Source organism: Paroedura picta, chromosome 8, assembly GCF_049243985.1.
Source record: "Paroedura picta isolate Pp20150507F chromosome 8, Ppicta_v3.0, whole genome shotgun sequence".
Taxonomy (NCBI): Eukaryota; Metazoa; Chordata; class Lepidosauria; order Squamata; family Gekkonidae; genus Paroedura; species Paroedura picta.
Genome location: NC_135376.1, coordinates 102,803,719 through 102,825,635, shown reverse-complemented (window position 1 = coordinate 102,825,635; position 21,917 = coordinate 102,803,719). Strand labels below are relative to the sequence as shown.

The window sequence follows — 21,917 nt, the reverse complement described above, 5'->3', positions numbered from 1 at the left end:
GAAGGCAGGCGATCGCCTCGACGTCGATCAGACGGGGAGGAAGAATGCTCCCGACTGCGAAGTGGCAGAGGGTCACGATGTCGACCCGGTAAGGAAGAATGTTCCTGTCGTCGAGCAGACAAAGAGGCCTGTCATTCTTGCCGAGGTTCGTCAGAGTCAGAGCCTCGAGTAGGCGAATGCACAGCGGGAACGGAAGAACGACGTCCCGAAAAAGGCATGTCTTTCGGCAATGGCCGTCCCCAGCGGCACCAAGACGCTGGCACCATCATAGGTATCAGGGACTCAGTAGACGACGCTGAAGACCGTCCTCTCGACCCCACCTCTGATCTTGGTGGGGAGGGGGAGCTTTGCCTTCTGGCTTTCTTTGAAGCCTTCGAATATACAGGGGATCGACCTCTAGAGGGAGGAACTGCCCTCTTCTTCTTCTTCTTCTTAGAGGGGTTAGAAACCTGCCCTCCAGCCTCAGAAACTCCTTCAGCCGAAGGAGAAGGCCTTGGATCCTGTGGGGGTCTCAAAGATTTCTCCCACAGCGCTGCTTTTAAGCGCCTGGCCCGTTCATCTCAGGTCTTGGGTGTCAGCTTTTTACAAGAGGGACAGCTATTCACTGAATGCCCCTCACCCAAGCAGAGCAGGCACGAAGTGTGGTTATCAGACTTCGCCATTTTCGAGCCACACTGATCACACTTTTTGAATAGTGCCATATTTTTCCTCAGAAAACATTGTATTCTTCTTTTTTATCCAAATATCTCACCTGAGGTGATTTATCAAGAGCTAGCGTCCTTCTCCACCAGCGGCAAAAAAAGGACTGAGGGAAGAGTGCTAGCTCCTCCCACATCACGTGACTTTGGGCGGGAAAGTCACTCTGTGAGGGGAGGGGCTGGCACTCTTGGAAGTCTTTTTGAGCTTATGTGGGCTGGTTATATCTCCGAAGCAGGCCTGCGATTCCGCAGAACCCATGTGTGACTGCACAGAACCCACGAAGATGAACATCCTCGTTGCTCTCCTCTGTAGCCTTTCAATTTTATCTACGTCCTTCTTGAAGTGAGGCCTCCAGAACTGCACACAGTACTCCAGGTGTGGTCTGACCAGTGCCATATACAATGGGACTATGACATCTTGTGATTTTGATGTGATGCCCCTGTTGATACAGCATTTGCCTTTTTTACTGATGCATCACACTGCCTGCTAATGTTTAGCTTACAATCCACAAGTACCCCAAGGTCTCGTTCACACACAGTGTTACCTAGAAGCGTATCCCCCATCCAGTAGGCATGCTTTTCATTTTTCTGACCCAGATGCAGAACTTTACACTTATCTTTATTAAATTACATTTTGTTCTCATTTGCCCATTTTTCCATTGTGTTCAGATCTCGTTGAACTCTGTTTCTATCTTCCGGAGTATTTGCCAGTCCTCCCAATTTGGTGTCATCTGCAAACTTGATGAGTAGTCCCTCCACCCCCTCATCTAGATCATTAATAAATATTTTAAAAAGCACCGGACCGAGCATCGTTGGCGACCGGTCAGCAAGACGTCGACTACTCATCGACAGCGTCGGCTCCTGGCTACGGCCTCTTGATGCCGACCTTGGCAGAGAGGAAGAACGGGAAACCAACCTCTTTGATTTTTTCGAGGCGCTCCCCAATGAAGGGGATTGACCCCTAGCTGGAGCCAATGCCCTCTTCTTTTTCTTCTTGGCCAGTTCAGAAACAGCCCTTTCTTGAGGCCTCAAAGGAGCGCTTGAGGGAGCCCCAGAAGTAGAAGGGGCCTCCAACCCTGCAGGCCTCAGGGATTCTTCCCATAACGCTGCTTTAAGTCTTCTAGCTCTATCGTCCCTGGTTTTGGGAGTGAGCTTTTTACATGAGGGACAGTTTGAAGTTGAGTGGCCCTCGCCTAAACACAACAGACATGAGGAATGATTGTCTGTGCCATCTTGGCACCACATTATGAGCATCGTAGTAAAAGAATTAAAACTCCTTATTGGAACTTTTTTTCTCCTAAGAAATAGTTTTGAGGTAATCACCAGAGCTAGCTGACTAGCGTCCTTCTCCTGCAGCGGCAAAAAAAGGACGGAGGGAAAGACGGAGGGGTGAGCACTCTTGGGAGACTTGTTTTGCTTTGAGCTGGCTATTTCTCCGTAGCAGGCCTGCGATCGTCGCAGAACCCATGTGGACTGCACAGAACCCACGGAGATGAACAGCAGGCAAGTGTGCCAGAAAGCCTTTTGCCTATGATTAGGATGGTCAACATGTAGTTCTTCATGTTAAACAGACCACACAGAGTCATAGGGGTGGATAATTCCTGGGGCCTCAATGTGAGGTTGGCTTTGAAAATAACTGATTTTCACTGTCTCTCGTTTTTTTCAGAACAACACTCTGAGGAGGTCCCAGAAGAGGAGGAGGATAGCCAGCCAAGAGCCACGGATCCAGACCCAAGGGACATAAGGGGCACACTTTCGGCAGAAGAGAGAGTGCAAAAAGAACGCAGGAGACAGAGACACGTTTCCCTGTTGACAAATGTGGGCCAGTGGCTGCTGGAGCAAGGAGGAGAGGACATGAGGCACTCTTGTGCTTTTGAGTAGGCCAGGCTCCGCTTTGAAGAAGACTGCAGCCAGATGGAGAGGGAGGCTGAGGCGGGAGGAGGGAAGGCTAGTCAGGGAGGTATTCATGTCATGCGGCAATACCCTTAGGGGTACAGTCAGCGCCATGAACAGACTTGGGGACATTGCAGAGAGGGCTGTTGCGGTCATGGAGGCAAGGGAGGCGAGGGAGAGTGCTAATCCACCTCAAATTAATGTGAGCCAAACACCCCCCCCCCACACACACACACACACACACAAACCCCACCAACCCCTTCACACAGCATGGCAACTGAAACCAGGCAAAGACCAGCCCTGGGCAAGAGAAACATTAAGCCAAGGGACCCATATAAACAATCGTAGGTAGGTGAGATTGGAACAAAAAGATTGCAAGGAGACTGTTGTATAAAAGTAATATCTTTTTGAATTTATTTAACCAAATCATTAACAGCAATATAACCCCCAAACTCCCCTCCCACCCCCAACAATCCCAAAACAGTATAACTCCCACCCCCAGCAGACCACAAACATTATAATTCAAACCTTCAACAACTCCCCGTCCCCTCACCAGCATCCCCCTGACCTCCCTCCCCTTTAAGCCTTTTTACTTTACCACCCTTCCCCTTCCCCTTCCCAGCCTTTCTCTTGACCACCTTCCCTTCAGCCTCTCCTTGGCCCCCCTCCGCTCCCCACAGGACTTTAAGCTGCCTGTCCATTCTCTCATGGTTGTCTTGATTCTCTTTTGCTGAAGGGGGGAAGAAAAGGGAAATCATGGTTAGGATAATAAGGAACATGGACCAAACATTGGGGTTGTATAACTGTGGTTTGTTTGCACATAGCAATGGTTGCAACAAGCTTACTTGCTTTCTCAAACAGCTCCCTGGGGTTCTCCAGGGCAGCATCCTGGCCACTCATCCTCGACTCCAAAGTGTGTCCTGGAGGGGGGTTAGCAGAACAGAGAGCCCAGGTCAGTCCAGGAGTGTTACTTCACACAGCAGACACTACTAACATTTTTGGATCCTTTACAGCGAGGATATCTCGCATATTTCTCTGTGGCCAGCCAATGAGCACTCCAGCTCTTGCATTCTTGACTGCAATGTGTTTACTGGAAAGGGGTTGACAGGCAGAAAGGAAATTTCAGTTCATGATTTATTTTTAGCACTGCAATTTCCCTAGTACCCGGGCTTATTGCAATGCAAACTTTAGATCCTGCCTAGGTCTACAGACACAACAGCAGGGTGTCCACCAGGCCAGGGATCCTAAATGGATTCTGATCACCAGAGCTCAGGTCCCTCAGGGGAACGTATTGGGAGCATTTCCTTTTGTACTGTCAGACTCTCAACAAGCAGACTCGCTGTGAAAGAAAATCGCTTTATTGAAGAAAGCAGCACAGCGAGTGTGAGGAGCTTTCTTGCTCGGATTAAGGGGCAGGTTTACCACGTAGCTGTCATGTTTTCCCAGGCCTGCTGGTATAGGCATGCAAGTTTCCCATGCAAAGCACACGCTGAACCCTGGACACCACAAAGCATTCCCAACCTAGTATGTGGATACAAAGGGCACATTCAAAGAAAATGGCAAACCTTTTAGCATAAAATTCCCTTTGTTCAGGGCACACAATCTTTTAATGCATTTCTGAGCTTCTAAGAATTACAGTGGGGAGTAGATGTCACTGGGACCTCTCAAAGGATTTATTTTGATAGTTTTTAAGACTCAGAGTGGCCTGCTCTCATGGATTCTGGGTGAGTCACGGATCTGGGTGCAGAAGTAGTGGGAAGGGCTGTCGATGTGGAGTCAACTTCTGGCCACCCTGTGGGGCTCTCCAGGCAAGTGACGATCAGAGGTGGTTAGCCATCACCTCCCTCTGCACAGCATCTCCCTCCCAATATTAAGCAGAGGTGACCTTGCTTGGCTTCTGAGAGGAGGCTAGCATGGGCCCTCTGGCTCAGCGCAACCTGTCCTCAATGTCAGGCAGAGACCCCTAGTTCTCATACCCCACTTTTCAGTACCCAAAGGAGTCTCAAAGTGGCTTACGATCGCCTTCCCTTCTTCTCCCCACAAAAACAGATACCCTGTGTGGTAGGTCTGAGGAAGCTCCGACAGCACTTCTCTGTGAAAACCACACTATCAGGCCTGTGACTAGCCCAAGGTCACCCATCATGTGGAGGTGCTGGGATTCAAACCCAGCTGTCCACACTAGAAGCCAGTGCTCTTAACCACTCCCCCCCCAGCTGACTCGCTTGGTGTTACTTACAGTTCTTCTGAGAGGATGGTCTCCTCGGGAGGTTCCAGGAAGCACAGCCTGAAAAGCAGAAGCAGGACGCTGCAGCACAGGTATCTTTATCACGTTGCACAACCAAAAAAGAGGCCAAGAGCACCTTTAAGCATGCACTCGAAAGCTTACGCCTTGAATCAATCTTTGTTGGTCTTAAAGGAGCTCTTGGGCTCTGTTTTGGTTGTGCTACTTCAGACCAACATGGCGATCCACTTGAATCTAACATTGCACACCTGTTACCCAAAGGCTTGCTGGTTGCTGCACATCAAGCTCCTTTGTTGCAAAGCACTAGTGCAGGAAAGCACTAGTGCAAGACTTTTGACCCAAGCATAAAGAGGTCCCGAGAGAGACACTGTGCAAAGTAAAATAGCATCATTTCAGTGGTAGCTACCACTGCAATTGGTTAAACACAGGGCCATTCCGCACCAGGATCGATGTAGCAAATTGGTTTCAGAACGAAAAAACGCCATTTTAAATAGTGTAATTCGTCTTTATGCATACCTGACTTTGTAGTGGAATCCAGTTGCGTTTCTATCGTTTCCCACAGGTTTCCGGTCTCGGCAAAAATCGCTAGCCAGGAAGCGATATTGCCGAGCTTTGTCCCGCCCCTGGCCATCAATCAAATCAGCAGCCAATGGGCGGCCGTTATCATGCTCCCGAAAAGCCCCTTTCCCTTTAAGGAAGGTTTAAAAAAAAAACACGTTGCAACGAATCTGCATTGATTCGTTGCAACGGAGAGACCCATCTAGCTAGCAGGTGGTGTTTGAGCTGCCGTTTCATCGTTGCCACGCTCCCCCTGAGTGAAGAAAAAATACCCCCCCCCCCCGCACGGGCGCGATTTTCAAAAATAGAGTGAAAAATAAAGGGAAAATAAACCACCAAACAGGACTGTTGTGGTGCTTGGTGCTTGGTGACTTAAAACTGCTCTGGGAAGGGACTACAGCCGGGGAAGCCTCGCTGGGTAAACGAAGGCTCGCCGGTGCATTGATCTCTGCTCGCTCCGAGAAAAAAAAATGGCGATCGCTTCCCCGGAATATCAGAGGAGGGAGCCAGGGGGAGGGACTTTGCAGAAACCGCAACAATGGTAATGCACAGATCTTTCCCACTAGTGTTGCAGATTGGTTGCAAGAGTGTAGCGCTTTCCGGAGGGTGAATCCACTTTTGGGGCTTTCCCTGAAAGCGCTACAACGAAGCGCTTTTTGCGGATCAGTTTCAGGATTGTGGCGGATTGTAAATGACGTTGTGCATAACAGCAAATTAGTAGCAATTTCAATATGCAACCATTGTGCAATTTTGAACGAGTGCGGAATGGCCCACAGTGCTTGAGCCCATGTCGTGCATGGACTATCTTGTTACCAAACGAACTACACGCCTAAATAGATAGAAGCAGCATTTCTGTAAGGTGGCTATCTAGCCTATCCTTTAAAACTTCCAAGGAAGCAGATGCCACCCCTCCCGGGAAAGCCTGTTCCACTGAAGAACTCTCTAACTGTCAGGAAGGTCTTCTGGATGTTTAGCTGAAAATTATTTTGAATTAATTTCATCTCAATTGTTCTGGTTTGACCCTCTGGGGCAGCAGAAAACATCTCTGCTCCATCCTCTGTGTGACAGCCCTTCAAGTACCTGAAGATGGCTATCGTATCATGTCTTAGTCGTCTTCTCTCCAGGCTAAACAGACCAAGATCCCTGAACCTTTCCTCATACGCCTTGGTCTCCAAACCCCTCACCATCTTTGTTGACCTCCTATGGACACACTCCAGCTTATCTACCTCTTCTTCAATTCTGGTACCCCAAAATAAACAAAGTTCTCTAAGTGAGGTTTAATCCGAAAGGAGTAAAGTGGTAACATCATTTTGGACATTATAATTCTGTTGATACAGCCCAAAATCCCATTTGCCTTTTTAGCCACAAAGTCAAGCTGCTGATTCATGTTCAGTACATGTTCTACTAAGACCCCTCGATCCTTCCTGCACACCTATCCTTCCTGCACATCACTACCCCAACACTTGATTAGATTGGCTGCTGTTTCACAGGCAGTGCTCTGTGCCTTTATGAGTGGCTTGGCAGCCATAAGAATCAAAACAAGCAGAATTCCTTCTGACAGTATATCCATGCAGGGAGAAGGTCCACCTGCTGAAGAGGAGATGGGACTAGAGCTGAGAACACAGTCTGCTCCCCATGGGGGGTTTCTTCAGCCCCTGCCTGCGCCTGTGAGATCCCCTTTTCCAAGCTAGAGGCCTGGTTTGAGGGGTCTGGCCATTTCAAAGGCCAAGGCACGGTGTGATGCTACACAAAAGGTTTCTTGTCTACCTTGTGTTGTGCCAGGTGTGGAGGTCCGCCTCCTCCTCCTCCTCCTCCATGAAGACCTCATCCAGTTCCTCCTGAGGCATTAACAGCAGGGTGTCCAGATGTTTGTATTTTACTTTTAGAGGTTTCTTCCCCCACCGGAAACAGATGATAGAACTCTGCAGAGTTGGGCAAAGGCCCACAGACAAGAAAAACTCAAAATCAGCAAACCAATTCAGGGTTCAACCTGACATCAAATAGGCATCAGAAAGAGGAAGGGCTGAAGCCAGAACCCTTTAAGGCAGGGATCCCCAGTGTGATGCCCATAGGAAGCACCGTGCCTGCCAACACCTTTCCTGGTACTCACCATGAATTTTTAGTGAGCAGGGCCTAATCCTTATCCATTGTTCCTCTTAATATTTCTGAAACAGCCTAGGGGGTGGGATGTATCCGGCTGTCCAAGTTGGAATAGGGCCAATCAGGGTGCAGCCAACTTTTGCTGATTGGGCCTGTGCCTGCAGGGCACACTCTCTGACCCTGGACTCTAGCCTCTTTGCTCTCAGACCTGCCTCAGTGCCTGGAGCCAGCAGCAGGTAAGGGGAGAGGGCCCTGGGCAAAGGGTCGTGGTGGAGGGCCTGTTAACGAGGGGCTCTTGGTCTGCTAGGCTGGGCCTGCTAATGAGGGCCTCCCGGTGTCAGGATTGTAGAATCTCTGTCATAAATTAGCCTGAGTTCCTCCATGTCAGTTATATTATTAGATGGGGCCCGGCGCCTGCTAGTCCCGGCCTTGTAGTTTGTAAGCAATAAAATAGAATAGTGATGTTATGTTAACCTTATCTTGTTATGGGCAGAAAGGGCTGTTTGTCACCTCTTTCAAGGATGGGAGTTTGGAATCCTGTTTTGGTTTCACATATGTCTTTTCTCACTCACCTCCCCCCCTGGGAACTGTCAAGTTTTGGGCGGGAGAAATGTATTGATAAGCTGAGGCAAATCTGGCTTCTAGTCAGATTTGACTTTTCAGTCCATTGCGTGTAGTGCTAATCAATAAAACTATTTTTCTTTTGAATAAGTTTTGTTGTGAGTTTCCTGTGCGCTTGACATCAAGTCAAATCTCACAACTCCTTTCACCTGCAAAATGCAGGGCGAGGGACATACTTTTTCTGATCAGGGAGAGGGCCTGGATTGGGACCTCTCCCAGGCCGAAGGCGCTGGTGCGGGGCCGCACAGCTCGGCCATGATGCGGGCTGTCTCGGGGGCAACCCCGGGGCCCGAGGAATTTTTGGAACGTCACATCACCCAGCGCAGGCGGTTGTCAAAATACGACCGCCCTACTGGGGATGAACGTTGGCCGGAGCACCTGGGACTGCCTAGCTACGCGCTGGAGCCTGTGGGTGAGACACAGGACTTGCAGTACAAGCTGGACAGGGTGACTAACTGGCTGCAGGACCTCTCGGGTCGGCTGGATCCGGAGGAGAGACGCCGAACACAACGCCTGCTAAAGGACGTGCTCGGTGGGGGTGCACACGATGCCAGTGCACGGAGAGAGAGCGGTGGGTTTGCACTGCAGGAGCACGGCATGGCGGCCGCGCAAGCAACGGCAGAGGCGGCTGAGGCGCTGGCCAGAGCCCGGGCTCAGCTAGAGATCGAAGCCGAGGCGGAAGCACGCGCAAGGGCGCAGAGGGAGAGAGAAGACGAAGGCGAGGAACGAGAGGACGAAGGTGGCGCTGGCGGCGACGGTGCTGGTGGAGACGGCGCGGACGGAGGCGAGGACGCAGCAGCGGCGGCGGCGGCACGGGCAGCGGCGGATGTCGCGGGAGCCGAGGCGGCGGCAGCGGCGGCGGCGCGTGAAGCAGCGCGAGCGGCCGCGCGAGCAGCAGCAGCGGTGCAGGCAGCGGAGCGAGCGAGAGTGGCGGCTGGGAGAGGGAGAGGCATTGGCCGGGGTGCAAGACCCCCGGCCCCGGCCCCAGCACCGGCGGACTGGGGCCCAGGGCGCCTACCTGCCCACCTCCGTGGAGTGGAAATGCGGAACACCTATAAGTTCAAGGCAAAGTTTTCTGGGGACCCCTCCGATTTCCCCACGTTCCTGGTGCACCTCCAAGCCTACATGATGGACATGGGGTTCACTTTCCAAGACGACGCCGAACGGGTGCGTTTCGTGGGGCAAGCCCTGGAAGGCAAAGCTGCCAAATGGTTCGTGGATTTGTACCGTTACCACCCCCAAGCCACCCGCGACTACAACCATTTCATGAGGGCCCTGCGCCAGATGTACGTGGAACCGTTTGAACGGGAGACTGCGGAGAAGAAACTCCGGGCTCACCGGCAAGGAAAGTTGTCCGTGGTTGAGTACGCCAGGGAATTTAAGGAGCTGGCTTCCTCTGTACCAGACTGGACGGAGCCCCAACGTGTGCTGGCGTTTGTAGGGGGCCTCAATCCCACTCTGGCTGACAAGTGCCTCCTCCTGGAAGACCCACTCACTGTCGAAGGGTGGGTCCAGCTGGCTGGAGAAATGGAAAACCGTTTGGAACGAGCCTCAATGGTGCAAGCCCTGGCCGGGAAAACCATGGCGAAGACTTCCACCCCGGTGAAGACCAAGCCCCGAACCAAATTGGAACCGGCGGAGCGCACTCGGCGCATGGAGAAAGGGCTGTGCTTGGGATGTGGCCAAGCCGGGCATTTCCTCGCACACTGCCCAACGAAAGCGGCATCAACCCCGAAAGCTGCGAGCAGCGCCCCATCGAAAGCCACGCCTGCCAAGAAAACCACCACCAAGAAAAGCACCAAATCTCTCCTGGTTCCAGTGGCTGCCGTGCCAGCGGTGGACGACTCGGAGGAGGGAAGCGGGCTGGAGGACGAGGATCAAGCTGAGGAGCAGTCGGGAAACGAGGACGGTCTGCTGTAAAGGCGCCCCGCCAGCAGGCCGCCAACAGGGGCAAACGCGTGGTGAGTGATTCCCCCTTGCTACTCCTACCGGCCAACCTTTCTAACCCCAAGTCGGGGAAGACGGTGGGAATCCGATGTATTGTGGACTCGGGGTGCACCCAATCCCTAGTGAACCCGGCACTGGCCGAGACTTTGGGGGTGGGGAAAGTGGCACTGAAAGAACCCTTGCCAATCACCCAGTTAGATGGGAAATGCGCTCCCGGTGGGGAAGCCACGGCAAAGACTCGCCCCATGGACTTGGACATTAAAAAACATTGGGAGCAAATCCAACCTTTGGTGGCCCCTCACTCTGCCTTCCCATGCGTGTTGGGGTTGGATTGGCTGAGGGAACATGATCCCCTTGTGAAGTGGAAGGAAGGGACTGTGGAATTTACCTCCGCCGCTTGCGAGCAGCACAAGCGGCAGCAGGGTCCTCCGAGATCCGGGGTGGTGGCTGCTTTGGGGGTGGGGGTGGACGCGCTCCCTCCTGAATACCGGGACTTTGGTGATGTGTTCGCGGAGGTGGAGTGCAACCAGCTTCCCCCCCACCGCAAAACTGACTGTGCCATCGAATTAAAGAAGGGAGAGCCTCTCCCCAAAGCCAAACTGTATTCCATGAGCCCGCGAGAGATGGCAGAGCTTAGAGAATTTTTGGATAAGAACCTAGCGAGAGGTTTTATTAGACCGGCCACATCTTCCTTGGCAGCCCCGGTCCTTTTCGTTAAAAAGAAGGACGGTTCGCTAAGGTTGTGCACCGACTACCGCGGGTTGAACGCGGTCTCCACCTGCAACGCCTACCCGCTTCCCCTGATAAAAGACTTGCTGGGCCACTTGGGGAAAGCGCGCGTTTTTTCGAAACTGGACTTAAGGGAAGCCTACTATCGAGTTCGGATCAAGAAGGGGCATGAATATTTAACAGCTTTTAATACGCCCCTGGGGCAGTTTGAATACACCGTAATGCCGTTCGGCCTCGCCGGCGCTCCGGGCGTGTTCATGAATATGATAAATGAAATTATGCATGATTTATTGTACCAAGGGGTGTTGGTTTACATTGATGATATTCTTGTGTATTCAGAGAATGTTGAGAGTCATACTAAGCTGGTCCGCGAAGTGCTCCGCCGCTTGCGGAAGCACCAGTTGTTTGCTAAACTGTCAAAATGTGAGTTCCACCGCGAGGCAGTGGAGTTCTTGGGTTTCCGGGTCTCCCAGGCTGGGATCGAAATGGACCCGGGCAAAGTGCGTGATTTGCTGGCATGGGAGCCTCCCCGCACCAGGAGGCAATTACAAAGTTTCTTAGGATTCGCCAATTTTTACAGGACCTTCATTCCCAACTTTGCCAAGGTTGCGCTGCCCCTCACTGACTTGTTAAAAACCAAAGGGGGGAAGACGGCAAGCCGACCTGGGGCGCCTCTCCCTTGGACTCCCTCCTGTCAGGAGTCGTTTGATAAACTAAAGCTGTTATTCACGTCTGAACCTGTGTTGGCCCATGCCGACCCCTCTAAGCAATTTACAGTACAAGTAGATTCCTCGGACGTAGCAATGGGGGCCGTGATCCTCCAAGAGGGGGGGGACGGGAAATTGCACCCCCTGGCCTATTTATCAAAGAAATTTTCAGCGGCAGAAAGAAATTGGGCAATTTGGGAAAAAGAGGCGGCTGCAGTGAAATTGGCCCTTTCCACGTGGCGGCATTGGCTGGAGGGGTCCACAATCCCGTTTGTAGTCTGGACAGATCATAAAAACCTTCAGGCCCTCAAACAGCCCCGCTCGCTTTCAGCCAAACAAATGAGATGGGCGGAGTTTTTCGCTCGTTTCAACTTCTCCCTAAAGCATCTCCCTGGCAAACTGAATTTTTTGGCTGATGCACTATCGCGCCTGCCTCAGTACAACAGCAAACGAGACCCATTGGTGGATACCGTCTTTACTCCCGCCCAACTGGGGATGGCCGCTGTGACGCGCAGCCACACAAAAACTGTGACGCCCATCCCAGGGGGCTGGGTCCAAAAGGACTTGTCAACTGACCCAGAGTTTTGTTCCCTCCGCCCTGATTTGTCTGAGAAGGGGGGGCTCTTTTTCAAAGGCGAAAGACTCTTTGTGCCTGCCGCGGCCCGGGGAAAGGTTTTGAAACTTTGCCACGATGCCAAAACCGCTGGACATTTTGGTTTTGTGAAAACTCTGCACCTGGTCAGGAGACAGTACTGGTGGCCATCCTTGCGTAAAGATGTGGAGAAATATGTGCAGGGGTGCCCCATTTGTATTGCCTCAAAGCCAATTGGGGGCAAGAGGAAAGGACTTTTGCAGCCGCAGCCCACCCCCTCACGTCCATGGACTGATGTAACTATGGACTTTATTACAGACCTTCCCCCCAGCCAAGGGAACACTGTTATATGGGTTGTAGTGGATGCTTTTTCCAAACAGGCTCATTTCATCCCCTGCACGGGCGTGCCCTCAGCACCAAAGCTGGCCTCTCTTTTCATTAAACACGTGGTACGTCTGCACGGGATCCCGACACGTGTCCTGACGGATCGGGGCCCCCAGTTTGTTTCCAAGTTTTGGAGGGAGCTTCTTAAACTATTGGGTGTGGAGCAAGCCCTCACCTCGGGCTATCACCCGGAGTCAAATGGCCAGACCGAGAGAGTAAACCAAATCCTGGAGCAGTATTTACGCTGTTTTATCAACCACCAGCAGGATGATTGGGTGTCTTTATTGCCACTGGCTGAATTCGCCTATAACAATGGGGTCCACTCCTCAACGGGGGTATCGCCCTTCAAGGTGGTGTATGGAACTGATTTAGTGTCAGCCCCCACTTGGGGACTTAGCTCCGCAGAGGTCCCTGACATAAACAAATGGGCAGCCTCCATCAGTACGGGCTGGCCAGAAATCGTTGCTAGCCTCAAGGAAGCCAAAGATGCCTATAAGGCTCAAGCTGACAAGAAGAGGGTACCTGCCCCTGATTGGAAAGTGGGTGATTTAGCCTACCTGTCTACCAAGAACTTAAGGTGCCAGCAGAGATCCAGGAAACTTGGTCCAAAGTTTGTGGGACCATTTAAAGTGGTGAAATTGATAAATGCTGTGACTGTGGAGCTAGCTCTACCAAAAACTTATAGGAATGTGCATCCGGTTTTTCATTCCAGCCTGCTGCGAAGAGCTCCAGCCCCGGACGAGTGGCACCCTCCTCCATCTATGCCTGTTCCAATTTACATCGATAAGGACACCCACTATGAAGTCAACCAGATCTTAGACTCTCGCTTGCATAAGGGTCGCCTTCAATATTTGGTCGATTGGAAGGATTTCCCCTCTGGGGATAAAGAGTGGGTTGAGGCTGGAAATGTGAAGGCACCCCGCCTTCTCCGGGCTTTCCATCGAGCATTTCCTGATTGTCCTCGCCCGGTTGATGCCGGCTAGGTGGGGGAGTGAAGTTAGTTTTAATGCGGAGGGATGTCAGGATTGTAGAATCTCTGTCATAAATTAGCCTGAGTTCCTCCATGTCAGTTATATTATTAGATGGGGCCCGGCGCCTGCTAGTCCCGGCCTTGTAGTTTGTAAGCAATAAAATAGAATAGTGATGTTATGTTAACCTTATCTTGTTATGGGCAGAAAGGGCTGTTTGTCACCTCTTTCAAGGATGGGAGTTTGGAATCCTGTTTTGGTTTCACATATGTCTTTTCTCACTCACCTCCCCCCCTGGGAACTGTCAAGTTTTGGGCGGGAGAAATGTATTGATAAGCTGAGGCAAATCTGGCTTCTAGTCAGATTTGACTTTTCAGTCCATTGCGTGTAGTGCTAATCAATAAAACTATTTTTCTTTTGAATAAGTTTTGTTGTGAGTTTCCTGTGCGCTTGACACCCGGCCTGCTGACTGCCTGCTAAGGAGCTCTGTCCTGGGCCTGCTAACGAGGTGGCCAGCTCCCTCCCGCCCCACTTGATCCGGCTGTGAGCTGCTCTGGAGTCCGAGCGGCCCAAAGCCACCTTAAGCTGGGTTAAGAGAGAGAAAGGCAGGCTCAAGAGAGGGCATTGGAGTTGGAGAACTTGCTGCTTCGGTAAGATACGTTTCTTGGTTTCTGGCTGCTCTCACTACAGTAGTGCTACTTTGCATGGGCAATCCAGTCTTCTGGATTTCTCTGCAAGTGCTATAGAATGGAGGATGTAGCAGCCAGTTTTCAGATCTTATGCTTTTGCTCAGCAAGGCTTTTGATTGACTGGCAATCGTTCCAGAATGTTGCTCTGGCATCAGCCACCACATCAACACACAGCATGAATGACAGTCAGCCGCAGCAGCCATGCTGTACCTTTCTTTGATGTGCCCAGTGCCCACCACACTGTCAGAATCCCAAAGTTGCCTGAAGTTTCACAGTGCTGGGGATCTCTGTGCTGTTGCTGATTTACCATTTCTCCTGTGGGTATCTGTGCAGGCCTCTTCCCACACACCCGTCCTCAGTGCCCTCTTTCCATGCTCTGTGTGTGCCAGCGGAGCAGCCCAAAGCATGCCCACGAGATTGTGGGCAGCTGCTGGGCTTCCCCACAGCGGTGTCTTGGCAGGCAGGGAGAGAGGGTGATGATGTGAAAGCCCAAACCGTCTCTGTGGTCCGTGATGGGGCAGGGGCCAGCTGCATGCCCAAGCACGGTGGGAGTGGCAGCATTGCCTTGAATACTCCGAGAAGGTGGTTTAGGGGGGTATTACTGGCCTGCAGACTTTGCAGCGGAGAAGGCACAGAATCCCACCTGACTCGTCCTAAGAGACAAGCGACTGCCGTAGCCCATCCTCTGCACCCCATAGAGGGAAAGAAGCCCTCCTGCGGACTCCTGCACAGGTGAGGATGCAACAGGAGAGGCACAAATGGGAGCGAACAAGTTCAGGGAGAGGACAGCTCTGATGACTGGAGGGGAGGGCAAGGAAAAACAACTTGTCCTTCAAGAATTTCAGAGCCCCAGAGAGAGAGAAAGAGAGTCAGGCCGGATCACCCCCTGGCCTGATCCTGCAAGGCAATCGTGCTGGCATCGCTGTTGACAATATGAAGGAGTCCAGGTGTCACTTGAAACAACGGAAATCAGCGGGTCTAAGCAGAACTTGGGTGTTACCACATGGCGACGTTACCTCTTCGTCCGGAAAGGGGGTCTTTTTTCTGCAGAGGAAAGTCCTTTAAAGAATAAAAAGCAAAAAAGGCAAGTTTTAGCAGTAGGTACGTCAGGCCTTTCTTTGATGTGCCAATGCTTTAAGAACCGAAAGTGGCACAGAGAATCGTGATGCACTTTCTCTGCCATCGGCCTCAAGCCATCACTGCACATCAGCTGCCTGGTGCAGTTCCCTACCATGGTGTCCCTGTTGGGGGGGTCTTCACCATCCCCTTCTCCTCAGTAGGTTACAGGAACCTGCAGGCTCAAAACGGCTGGAGACCCCTGCCCTAGACTTGGCTGTCTGGCCTCTCATCACAGAGCACAGCTGAAGTCTTTTCCCCCTGACTGGCGTCTCAGGCCCGGCATCCCCAGGAGCCCCCAGTGCTGCACTGCTAGCAACTCAGCCAGGCTGTTGTGCGTGTCGCCAGGCTAACAATCCGATGGTGGGCCAAACACACTGAAATGCAGAACTTTGCTTTTGTCCCTATCGAACTTCATTTTATTCAGTTTAGCCCACTTCTTGGAGCCTCTTGTGGCGCAGAGTGGTAAGGCAGCCGTCTGAAAGCTTTGGCCATGAGGCTGGGAGTTCAATCCCAGCAGCCGGCTCAAGGTTGACTCAGCCTTCCATCCTTCCGAGGTGGGTAAAATGAGGACCCAGCTTGCTGGGGGGTAAACGGTAATGACTGGGGAAGGCACTGGCAAACCCCCCCCCCCTATTGAGTCTGCCACGAAAACGCTAGAAGGCGTCACCCCAAGGGTCAGACATGATCCAGTGCTTGCACAGGGGATACTACACTTTACCCACTTCTTGAGCCTAACAAGATCATCCTGTATTCTGATTCTGTCTTCGGTTGTGTTTGCTACCCCTCCCAGTTTAGTATCATCTGCAAATCTAATAAGTATCCCCTCTAAACCGTCATCCAAGAAGAGTTGGTTCTTATAAGCCGCTTTTCTCCACCCGAAAGACTCTCAAAGCGACTTACAATTGCCTTCCTTTGTCTCTCCCTACAACAGACACCCTGTGGGGTAGGTGAGAATGAGAGAGCCCTGATATCACTGCTTGGTCAGAGCAGTTTTCTCAGTGCTGTGGCGAGCCCAAGGTCACCCAGCTGGCTGCATGTGGGGGAGCGCAGATTCAAACCCGGCTTGCCAGATCAGAAGTCCACACTCATGTTGCCAGCTGCAGATTATCAAGCTGACAGGTCAATAGTTACTTGGATCCTCTTTTTTCCCTTTCTTGAAGATGGGGACAGCATTTGACTGCCTCCAATCATCTCACACCTCACCTGTTCTCCAAGAAGTGTCAAAAATAATGGACAGAGGTTCAGAGATGACATCTGCAAGTTCTTTTAGTACCCCTGGATGCAGTTCATCTAGCCCAGAAGACTTTGTTTCATTGAAACAAACTAGGTGTTTGTGGACCGTTCCAACAGTGATCCTAGGCCACCCTTCCCGTCCCCCGTGTTGTGTTACATTTTTTCCACATTGAGCACTATTTCCCTCACAAGAGAAGACTGAGGAGAAATAGGAGTTAAGCAGTTCAACCCTCCCTCCATCATCTGTTATAATTTCACTTTCTTGTCCTCGCAGGGGTCCTACGGAATCCCCACTCTTTTTCTATATATAACTAAATATATAACTAAAAAAGCCTTTTTTGCTATGTTTAGCACTTCTTGCTAGCCTAAGCTCATATTGAGCTTTAGCTTTTCTAACACTGTCCCTACAATTATTGGTTATTTGTTTATACTCATCCTTGGTAATAAGGCCTTCCTTCCATTTCCTAAATGACTCTTGTTTATTCCTCAAATCCTTTGACAGCTGTTTATGGAACCAACTTGGCTTCCTTGGCCTCCTTCCATCTTTCCTTCCCAAGGGAATTGTTTGTGATTGAACCTTCAGTATTTCACTTTTAAGAAACTCCCAGCCCGCTTGGACTCCCAACTCTTTAAGTCTTTCTGAGCACAGGACTCTACCCAACATGCCTTTAAGTCTGTTAACATTTGCTTTCCTGAAGTCCAGTCTACGCGTTCAGCTACGTTAAGGTTTTCTCTTTCCCACAATTGAAGATTCCAAAAGCACATGGTCACTGCTAACCACTACTTCTACCTCATCTACCAGTTCTTCCCTTTTAATGAAAATGAAGTCTAATAGCAGAGCCCCTGGTTCCCCTCTCTACTTTCTGGGAATGAAGCTGTTGGCAAGACGGAATATGTATTTTTAGCAGAGTTGGTCTTCTAATAGATATAGGGGAATTGAAGTCACCCATGATCACTGTTTCCCCCCTCTTTGAAAATTGTGTAATTTGTTCTAGCCGTATCTCATTCAAGTCCTCTGACTGGCTTGGAGGTCTATAGCAGACCCCCACAATAATACCACTCTCATTTCCTTCTCCTTTTATATTTACCCAAATAGACTCAACTGAATCTTCATGCTCAGGTACCTGTATTTCTTCATAACTATAAAGATTCTTAACATATATTGCTACACTTCCCCCCTTCTTTTCTTGTCTGTCCCTTCTGAATAGATTGTACCCCTCGATTCTAGTATTCCAATTGTGAGAATTATCCTACCAAGTTTCTGTGATTCCTATTAGGTCATAGCCACCTACTAGTTCTTCCTGCTTGTTTCCCATATTCTGTGCATTAGTGTGGAAACATCATAATCCATTCCTTGTGTGCCTCATGGTTTTGGTTTTTGAACTTCCTTGTAAGTTAGTAGTTCCCTGGATCTAGTTTAAAGCCCTCTTCACCAGGTGTGCAAGGGTTCTCCCCAAAATACTTTTTCCATCCCTTGCGAGGTGCACGCCATCACCTGATGGAAGCCCCTCATACTGGAGGGAGCAGGAGCTGCTGCCCACGGCAAGACTTACCAGGCTCGGCATCTCATTTTGGCTGGTGAACGTTGAGCACAGTCCTGTTTCACAAGAGGAGAGAGGAAAATTTGTGAGAAAGATCACTCCACAGGGTCCTCTGAGCAGCAGCTGAGGCTTGGGCTGATGAATTCAGGTCATCTTATGCATGCTCCCTTCTTCCAAGTCATCAGACCAACGGTCTATTGAGGTTAATATGGTCAGGTCAGACTGGCAGCGGTTCTCCAGGGTCACCTCCTGCCGGGTTCTTTCAGGGAAGAGAGCAGGGACTGAGCCTGTGGCCTTCTGCATGCCAAGCAGCTGCTCTTCCACTGAGCTATGGCCTGACCCATTTATAGTCTTTCCCAAGGGAGAGAAGTGGCTTGAATGTCCCAGCTGAAGATATGTTGTGCAAGGGAACTGCCTGTATTATCTATCTATCTATCTATCTATCTATCTATCTATCTATCTATCTATCTATCTATCTATCTATCTATCTATCTATCTATCTATCTATCTATCTATCTATTATTATTATTATTATTATTATTATTATTATTATTATTATTATTATTATTATTTGGTAATTATCTATTCCACAAGGACCCACCAGGCAACTTGCAAGAATACTGATAAAAAGGTCCAGAGAAATGACAATAAAAAATTGAGTCAATCCATACATAATACCCTAATTATAAGCCACAGATTCCTCGAAGTTATCAAAAGACAAACCTACAAATACATAAGATTGCATGTTTGCATTTGTGTCTGTGTAAGCAGAAGAACAAGCTGGGTTACAACATGAAGAAGGGGATAAAAGCCATTCTCGAGTAAAAACAATTGAAAACATAAAGCAATCTTCAGCAACACCCAACTAGAGCTCCAGTCCAGACCGCAAGTCTCTGACAGTATGAACAGCTGAATCTGAATGCTCATGTATGGTTCTTAGTGAAGCAGGTGTGATTTACACACCTCATATGAAGTAACAGCCTATACCAAGACCTATGAACTTATTTCTAATCCTTTCTGCTGAACAGTTCAATAAACCTTTTCTCAACAAGCTAAAGCTTAGAGTCATGAAAGTTCCTTCCTTCCTAGAGAGACCAGCATCCAGTTACCAGACTGAGAAACTCACACAAACGTATTGAGAAATATATCTTTCCTAAAGAGTGAAAACGTAATAGAGGAAAACCCAGAAGGGGATCACACCGGCCTCTCTGTCCTCATGCATGGGGGCACCTCTGAGAAGGACCTGGAACTGCAACCTCAACCTCCGAGGTCAACACCAAGGGCTTCGAGGTAGCCCGGCAGCGAGCTGGGAGCTGCCAACATTAACGGAGCTCCAGCAGGGACTGTGGAAAATACAGCCCCGTGTATTGATGTACATGGCATCCATTGAAGTTTCCAGGCCATCTTCGGGGGGGGGGGGAGGCTCCATGTGGAGAACGTTACAGTCGTCCGGTCTCAGTAATATTAGAAGGACGGGTGTGATCACACCCACTGCAGCTTTGCCCAGAAACAAGTTGGTGGGAAAGCTTCAGCTGGGGAAAGGCCACGTGCATCACCAACTTATTGAATAATGCCAGAATTCATATAGTGGGGGGGGGGGGGGTGGAGAAATCTTGCTAACCCCACCATGGGCCTTGTTCTGATGTGAGACTGTCCATAAAATTGGATAGTTTGTTTATCTTACCTCTTTTTTACCTTTGTGGTTCGACCATCCTGGAAGCAAAATACTTTGTTGGTCTCAGACCTCAAGCTCAGGTCCTCCGCAGGACGACATCCCCACTAGCCACCCAGGGCCTTCTTGGTGAGAGCTACCTGTGCTTTGGTTTGGGGGGTCTCACTCCCTGGATTGAGTGGAGACATCTTGCTTTGCTCCAAGATAGACTTACGCCTCTGGACCCCGTAGTTCTTGGGGCAGACTCAGGGGTTGGTGGCAGTCTACCTCAGGGTCTACCTCAGGGAGCTTAGGGCTGTCTTGACTCATGGCTTTGAAAGTCGTGAACCCTTGACATGAACACCTGGGAGGTGGGAGATTGGTGTTCCCTGGGTGCTAAAACAGAGATAGATACTGATGCCCACCTCTGCTTTGTTCCCAGCCCACAGTATGCAAGTCCTATTGGAGCTAGGTCTCACATTGGTCACCCTTGTCCTGGCCTTGTGGAATCCGGACACCAGGTTGGCATGTCCATCATATCTCCATGACTGGAGACCAATCAGTGTACTGATGGCCCATTGCTCCATCTCCCTGGATAATGCTTTCTACACTGTTCCACATGGATATTAAAAAGCACGGTCAAGAGAAAGCCCTTGTAGCACAGCAGTCTCCTGGACCATCTCCTGAGACCTGACCATCCACAGAAGCTGTGGAGCCACCCTCCTTATATGCCTTCCTGTGGACCTTGAAAGGTGCTCTGCTCAGTGGTACTCCACTGAAGTTGCCTGATGAGGGTGGGGAAATCACTCTGCACATGCTCGGAGGCATTCCCGTGCTTTCATTCCTACTTCTGAAGCAAGAGACAAGTTCACTGAGGGGTTGAAGTGGGACAAAGACTAGCTGAGTCGAACATCCGTCAACAGAGGCTATGAATGGGGCACTAAACCTTCACAAGCAGGAGAAAACAGTGTCCTTTGGCCTAATGAATCAAAAGAAGGTTTTTAAATAAATTTCTCACCTTGATCAAGAAGACCAGGGTCACAAGAAAGGCGGCTGGAGCCAGAATTCCTAGATGTTTTGACCCCCAACTATCCCCTGGAATCTGCTGCCTGTCTGCCTGCAGGAGGGTAAATACAAGAGTTGTCTTGAGAAATGAGGACCAAAGTCAGTGAGTGTGTGTGAGTGGGGGGGGGGGGAGAATGTGGACAAAATGCCCCCCCCAACACACACACACACACACACACAATTTCTTCCTCTGAGGACATTTCTGCTCACTTTAGACAGAGCCCTGGAGGCATCTGGTGGGTTTGGAGGCATCCCAGAGGCTGCTTCTTGGTATTGTGGCCTTTTGCCTTATTTTCATCAACTGACTTTCCCTGACAGAGGACTTTTATCGGGGCCAGGCTAAATGCTTTCCCTTCTGCATTTCTTGGTGGGGTGATTCTCAGAACTACCCTTTTTCTGGATGATATGCTTGTGGGTCTGGGAGAATTGGAACTTTATCTTGACTGCCCCTTTGACAGAGCTGTGGATACATCCAGGGATCGTTCGCAAGGGTTCCCCTGTTTCGATGCCTTCCCAGTGGCTGATGTTGACCCTGGTTTGACTTCGGCCATGGCAAACTATCCCGCAACACCGGCTTCTATGTGAGGATGCAAGATGAGGATGGTGTTTCTAAGACTGGTTCTGTCCAAGGCCATTGGGTCATCGGGGTGTTAGATGCAGAGTAAGACTTACTCAAACCGTGTAAAAAGTGGTCATCCCTGGCCAATGGCTCCTTGAAGAGTGGACTCCAGGGCATCCCCATCCCACTGAGATCCCTTCCCGCCTCAAGCCCCACCCCTGAAATTCCTGCCCAGGACTGGCCAACCTGCAGGTGATCCACCAGCCCACACCTCCCGCCTTAGCCCTTACCCCGTCCCTCGGGCCAGGAAGTTCAGCTTCTCCAAACCCCATTAGAAAGGTCTCCCAAAGGATCACGAGGAAGACATGCGTCAAAGCCATGTCCACAGTTTGGACTAGACGTTTGCGCGCTGCCCAGCAACCATGGAGTGGAAGCCAGACTTGGACTGGTGGTGACATCACTATGGAATGGCCGTCACCATGGCAACAATGGAGGCCTGATTCAGAGCAAGTGTTACTATAAAGTTTCAAAAAAGACAAAACAGTTGATAAAAATTGGTCAACCTGCATCTGTATATAGGATTGCCAGTTCCAGGTTCAGTAATACTTGGAGCCATTCTGC

General features: G+C 50.4%; 1 protein-coding gene across 1 annotated transcript; it reads right to left on the bottom strand.

Moving 5' to 3' along the window:
* Positions 1-3,217: 3,217 nt before the first annotated feature.
* On the bottom strand, positions 3,218-21,697 carry LOC143842740 (uncharacterized). Its single transcript, XM_077347902.1, has 8 exons — positions 21,587-21,697; positions 20,691-20,789; positions 18,034-18,077; positions 15,145-15,187; positions 7,159-7,313; positions 4,828-4,875; positions 3,437-3,511; positions 3,218-3,321 (listed from the first exon to the last, which is right to left on the bottom strand). Exons 1-7 carry the CDS (start codon positions 21,674-21,676, stop codon positions 3,445-3,447), a joined length of 546 nt encoding a protein of 181 aa, XP_077204017.1. The 5' UTR covers positions 21,677-21,697; the 3' UTR covers positions 3,218-3,321; positions 3,437-3,444.
* Positions 21,698-21,917: the final 220 nt, after the last annotated feature.

Excerpts from the sequence above, each read along its gene's own strand:
- LOC143842740 (XM_077347902.1), bottom strand. The coding sequence starts at position 21,676 with ATGGCTTTGACGCATGTCTTCCTCGTGATCCTTTGGGAGACCTTTCTA. Across the intron at positions 20,790-21,586 it reads TTCCTGGCCCGAGGGACGGG|GCAGACAGGCAGCAGATTCC; the intron begins GTAAGGGCTAAG and ends ACCCTCCTGCAG. Across the intron at positions 15,188-18,033 it reads AAAATGAGATGCCGAGCCTG|GACTTTCCTCTGCAGAAAAA; the intron begins GTAAGTCTTGCC and ends TATTCTTTAAAG.